Here is a 6,651-nt window from a genome sequence, read left to right on the forward strand (position 1 = left end):
TTCAAATTGTCTTTTATTGACATATTATATATCATTTTTGATGCCCAAGAATAGAGGAATTCAAAAAAAATAAAATCAGAAGCAGCAGACAATTATTTCCAATGAAAATATAAGGTCAAACACACTTACCCCTTATAATGACAAATCCATCATTCACAGAAGGTATGTCCAATAATCCATAAATTTCACAAATTCATAGTAATATTAACAGAAAAATGTGTCACAAAGTAAAGTATATTTATAGAACATTTGAAAAAAAACAATAAAAACTAGTTTCTTAAAACATTTATGCCTATTAATTGAGCCTCATCAGACCCCACCACCTACGTTAAAAATTCGGTTGTAAATTATACTTTATCATCACCATGAATAACAAAACCATTATCAGTTTTGACATATTATGTATCAATTTTAATGCACAAGAACAGAGGAATCTAAAAAAAGTAAATTCATTACCATCAGACAAGTATTTGACATAAAAAAATGAGATCAAACACACTTACCCCTAATAATGAAAAATCCACCGTTCACAGAAGATATATGTCCAATATTCCATGAATTTCACAAATTCACAATATTATTAACATAAAACTGTGTCACAAAGTAAAGTATATTTATAGAACATTTGAAAAAACAAACAAACAACTTTAAAATGTATTTATAACTAATATAAATAAGCCCCCTCTTCGGCCCACCCTACCATGAAAAGTCACTTTTTTTTTTCTTTTCTTCATGTCTTAACATATTATTAATAACAATTTTAGATTGATGTACAATTTCAGACTAGAAAAGATCTAATATTAAATAAAAGATAAATAGATCTAGTTCTAGGCCTAATAATAGGCTTAACTTAATTAAGAGTTGCATGGTGCATGATGGTTTTTGTTTATTTTCTTCAACTAATCTCTGTCTTTGTATTTGTTGTAATGGTTGCTGAGAAAAGAAATAAAAGAAATAAAAACAACATTTATTTGGTTTATTATATGTTTTGTTTTTGTCCATAGGTCATAAGTAGATCTTTATTTTATATTTATATTAAGTTCCAATGTCTAGATTCTACATTCACCAACACCAGAACTAGTCCTTGAGTCTAGAATTGTCTAGATCTATCTAGCCTAATCATCACAAACAAGTCAAATACTACATATTATTAGAATTCATTAGATCTAAGGTCTAGATCCAGACTTAGTTGATCAAAAGGTTAACAATTATTTTTACTTTAAATTTTAAACAAAACTGTCAGTTTCTGGTACATTCCATGGTTCTGGTAGTTGTAGACATTAGTAATCATTAGTTCAATAGAAAATAGTAAGAAATACGGGATAGGTTTTAAATATAGATCTAGATCTAGAATCACGATTTTACCGATCTGGTCTATCAGATTATTAGATTTAACTAGATCTAATCTTCAGACTACACAAGAATTGCTTTAAAGTAGTCAAATATTAAATGATTTCACGCTAAGACGCTCTAACCCTAACTCTAGAGAATGGATCTAGTATTTAATCAAGATTATTCAAGATCTAGACATCGATCTAAGTCTAAGCATTTCGCTAGATTAATTTAAAAATATGGTTTAAATCTGGTCCTTAATTTACAGATCTAGATTAATTTAGATCTAAATCTAAAAAAATCTAGTCAATACAATAGAAGAAATAACCTACAGTAGATGTAGACCTACGGCAAGCTCGCGACTTTGTTGATTGACTGGCGAGTAACGATGTCTAAGTCTAGTCACTAGTCTTACTTATAGATAATATAGATCTACTAGATCTAGATAGATTACACAAGTATCGCAATTACTAGATGATTCTAAATTAAAATAATAACTAGATTATGACTTTTTAAACATAAATGTCAGTGATAGACAATTTAATAGAAGAAATACAGTACGGTACGCAATTACGCGATGGCTATCGTGGTATCGCTAGAATTAGACTTACTCTAGATCTAATCAAATCTAATGTAATGTTAAATTTTGATGTTCTAGATCTAGAATAGATCTAGTTATAGAATAGAAATGTATATAGTAGATCTAGAGTCTAGAAATAATAATATCATAGTCTCTAGATCTAGATTAGATCTAATATCAAAACGAGTGTTTTCCTCACCGGGCGCTCGCTCGCATACGTACGCGTTGTTACAGTCTATGGCGTAAAATAGTGACCTTTCAAATGACCAAAGCCGATGGACTGATTACTAAAGCATAAAAATTACCTAAGAAGTTAATATTCTAAACTAAACTGTCTGTACTATCTAAACTCAGCTATTGCCTTTGCTATATGTTGCCTCTCGGAGTTTCTCTGAGTGAATAACTTTTTAAAAACACACGTTGAAAAAATTGGGTTGACCTTCGATTTTGGCGTTAGACATTCCGATTGGTTAAAAAAAAACGAGATTTAAACAAAAACATATTTTTTTTAAATAACCAAAAATAAAAATAATAATACATTATTATTACTGAAATAAAAAAAGATGTATTTTAAAACTAAAATCGATCATTTTTAAATGTTATTTTAAAAATAATGTACAGGGTATTTGGCGATGGATAAAAATAGGACATGATGTCAGGACTAGTTTTTTCAAAATTTAGGACAAACAAACCATTTCTTTCACTTTTTTTTTTCTTTTATGCGTGTAGCAACCATTTTTAAATAGTAAGTGTGTATTTTATACATAGATAATATAGAAAAAATATGTTTCTTACCTTTTGAAATTGGAGCACCTAAATCCAAAAGTAAATCTTGTCCATTGTTTTTTGCATACTTGCCGGTATTCACAAACGCACAAATTCATTATAAAAACGTATTTCAAAAACATTTTGCTAATGAAGCTTCCATAAACATAGATCTATCCACCAGTAAATCAAATTTTACATGGATGGTCTATTTTATGTAGAAAATGAATGTTGAACTACAAAAATGCATTTTCAATAGGAAATCTGTTTTCCGCCATGTACAGTTTAGTAAATGTGCTCAGTAGTACTAGTAATTATAGTAAGTAATAATAATATATAAGTCATTATTATTATAAGTAGTCTGGACTGAGTAGTCTGAAGAATCTACAGAATGTAGTTTTTTTAGTATCATATAGACTTCCACACTTAATAGACTGTTTTTTAATAATAGATGATTCTGATGATAGATAATAATAGATATTGTAGATCGAGATTCTAGATCTAGATTATTCTAGATTCTAAGATTGCAGCCATAACTTGCCATAAGTCATGATATTTTTGATATGATATAGTGATATGCTATAAGACTTTACTATACTTATAATTTATTATTATACTGTTATGAATCTCACTATCCAGGCTCTCTGCAAACTGCACCATTCACCACCAACTTAAAGAACTTGACAACTCAGGGCTCCAAAATAACGTAACAATTTAATGGTTGAATAAATAACAGCCAATACTGTATAATTGGCAACACCGTACACTGTACAAATATCTCTCCGATAACACTGTAGTGCCGTATCAACTCTTGCACTGGCCTCTCCGTCTCATTCCGGGCTTGCACTGGGTTCAACTGTTCAATACTGACTTCACACACTAGGCTCGTTGTGTCGGACTCGATCACAGACCAAAATCAAGACGCCGCCATCTCAACCGTACTTGACAGTACTCCGCACTGAACCGTCGTAATGCTCAGTACAGAACCACACCGTTGAACTGTGCTGTAGTCAACTGTGTTCTGAGCCCTGTCGTGAACCTTCTCTCGCGAACCGTCCTGACTGCGACACCTCCGCTCTTTATATAGGGTCCCTAATGACCTTCTAGAACCGGGCGGAACATCGCTCGACATTTCTAGCTTCGTCACATGACTACATCCCTCGTGACGCTCCTGAGCTCTGTTCACGACGCCGATCCTTCCCGAACCGTCATGTTGACACACTTCTAATGACTGTCGTAACTCGTCACGGTTGACCGCTCGTCTAGCGCTGGCCTGGGGCAATTTGCGTCGGCTGACTACACACACATCACTACCCCTCTCTGTGCCCCCACCAGGTTTATAACAATACTATAGTATAGTAAATAGTATAGTACTAATATAGTAATAGTCAATAGACTTAAAGACTTAAATTAATATACTATAGTACTATCTATAGTGACTTAGATCTAGAATCTAGACTAGAGTCTGTAATATTTTTTGAATTTTTTATAGAGATCTAGAATCTAGATCTATCTTCTTATCTTATATAATACAGACGTTACTTCAAAAAAGAAGATGATTACGTCCTACGCGTCATGCATATTAACCAAAGACTTAAACTCTGCCAAGTCACTGGTTTTCCTGGCTAGCTCAGGCAACCCGTTCCATGCTCTAATAGCACTAGGGAAGAAGGAGTATTTGTACAAATTTGTCCTAGCATATGGGACGAGGAATGTGCCTTTATCTTTGTGTCTTTCAGAGTATTTTATTAAATTCTGTTTTTGTATTTGAAGATTATGGTTCAGTGTTTTATGTATAATAGCTACTTTACTTTTGAGTCTTCTGTCCTGAAGGCTTTCTAAATTTAGTGATTTTACTAAAGGTGTTACTCTAGTCAAATGTGAATATTCGTTTGTTATGAATCTCACTGCTCTATTTTGTGTCTGTTCTAGTTTCTTAATGTTTTCTTGAGTTGAGGGGTCCCAAACGGAGGATGCATATTCTATTATTGGCCTTACCAAGGTTAAATAACATTTTAGTTTTATGTTCTTATTTGATTTATATATAGAAATTTCTTTTAATAAATCCTAATGCTTTGTTTGATTTTTTTATAGTTTCATCAATATGTGGATTCCATGACAGTTTTTCATTTATTATAACACCTAGGTATTTTGCATTTTTAGTCTTGTGTTACTGGTTTGCCATGAATAAGATAAGTGGAATTAATTTGTTTTAGTTTTTTTGTTACTCTTAACATTTTTCTGGGTGGAAAGACATGCTCCAATTTGATTCCCATTTCTGTAATTCATCTAATTCTCTTTGTAAAATATCTGTGTCTTGTGTTGTTTTTATTGTTCTATACATTATGCAATCGTCTGCAAATAATCTGACTTTTGTTCCTGAAGTAATGCAATTTGGTAAATCATTTATGTAAATTAAAAATAGTAGTGGACCCAAGACTGTTCCTTGAGGTACACCTGAGTTTACTGTTATCGGTGTTGATTTAGAGCCATTTATTATTACAGTTTGTTCTCTCCCTATCAGAAAGTCTTTAATCCACTGATGCAGTGGACCATTAATGCCGAAATATTTTAATTTTTTAAGCAAACTATGGTGGTGAACTTTGTCAAAAGCCTTAGAAAAATCTAGTAAGATAGCATCTATTTGTTCACTATTATCTAGAATCTAGACCTTTTGAAAAATCATCAATTAGTCCTATAAAATAGTTGTGTTTCACATGATCTTCTATTCTATATTTTCTAAAGCCATGTTGGTATGGTGTGAGGACATTATGTTTGTCTAAGTGGTTTATGATGTTGCTACATATTATGTGTTCTAGGATTTTACATGTGATGCTGGTAAGTGATACGGGTCTGTAGTTTCCTGGGTCAGATTTTTCTCTTTTTTTAAATAGGGGGGTGACATTAGCTTAGACTTTCCAGTCCTTTGGTACTCTGCCCTGGTTAAGCGAAGCCTGAAAGAGTATTTTGAACACTGGGGCTAGCTCATTGCTTAGTTCTTTGAGTAATCTAGCTGGAATACCATCAGGTCCAGACGCTTTATTTGGCTTGGTGTTGGCTAATAGTTTTTGGATTCCATTCTCTTGTACTACTAGATTGACTAGATCTATATTAAATATATATATTCTAGATTAATCTAGAATCTAGTCAGTAACTTGAGTACACAACTGAAGTGAGTACTCATCCATCATGAGTTAGGAGGTGTCTATTGAGTACACTACAATGTCTACTACAGTATTAAATCAGTATTGGTTACTTTTTACTGGAGTGTGTCAGTGTCTGGAGACGTGGAGTTAAGGAGTACTCACGTACTGTTTTTGAAAGTAATGAAAGTGACAAGTCAGAAAAGTATTTCTTAGAGAATGTCTAGAGTAGAGACTGTCTAGGACTAGTGTAGTAATTATATGACTGTGAGTGCAAGAAAATAGGAAGACGTTGATTAAGCTTTTCGTTTTACCTGTAAAGCTGTCCAACTGTTGAGAAGTTGTGAAATAGCATTGCTAAACGTGGATGGCGATTCAGACGCCATGTTTGTTACTATGAAAATGGAGGTAACTCTCAGAAAAAAAAAGTTATGATCAAAGAGATGATCCATTTAATACGTTCACAAATCGAGCACGGTGTTGTTGTTTTTTTAGGGTGGGAGCTAGGCTTCATTCTTTAACTAGTTTTAGATGCATTTAGGATGGCTCCGGACCGGGACCCTCGGAAAAAAATGTTGAGGGTACCGTGCGTACTGTCGTCTCAATGGTCCTGGATTTGAGCCCCATCTGCTGAGACCAATTTTAAAAACGGTACGTGACGTTTTGGCGCCGCCGTTTTGGCGACGGGACGTTTTGGCGACGGGACGTTTTGGCGCGAGCCGTTTTGGCGACGGGATGTTTTGGCGCGAGATATCATTTGACGATAATTTAATACGCACGTAGCTTTTATAACAAAGTTTATTTCACTCTACCATAATGTATGTATGGTAT

The 6,651-nt window shown here is 33.3% G+C and overlaps 1 protein-coding gene across 1 annotated transcript in view; it reads right to left on the reverse strand.

Moving 5' to 3' along the window:
* LOC106054112 (pre-rRNA-processing protein TSR2 homolog) overlaps positions 1–6,255 on the reverse strand; it is a 12,068-nt gene extending 5,813 nt beyond the window's left edge. Inside the window, exon 1 of the mRNA XM_013209848.2 lies at positions 6,135–6,255. Coding sequence (XP_013065302.2) covers positions 6,135–6,206 — 72 coding nt within the window. The 5' untranslated portion in view covers positions 6,207–6,255. The remainder of the gene's footprint in view (positions 1–6,134) is intronic.
* Positions 6,256–6,651: the final 396 nt, after the last annotated feature.

The sequence above is a fragment of the Biomphalaria glabrata genome, chromosome 4, assembly GCF_947242115.1.
Source record: "Biomphalaria glabrata chromosome 4, xgBioGlab47.1, whole genome shotgun sequence".
In the NCBI taxonomy this organism is placed as follows: domain Eukaryota; kingdom Metazoa; phylum Mollusca; class Gastropoda; family Planorbidae; genus Biomphalaria; species Biomphalaria glabrata.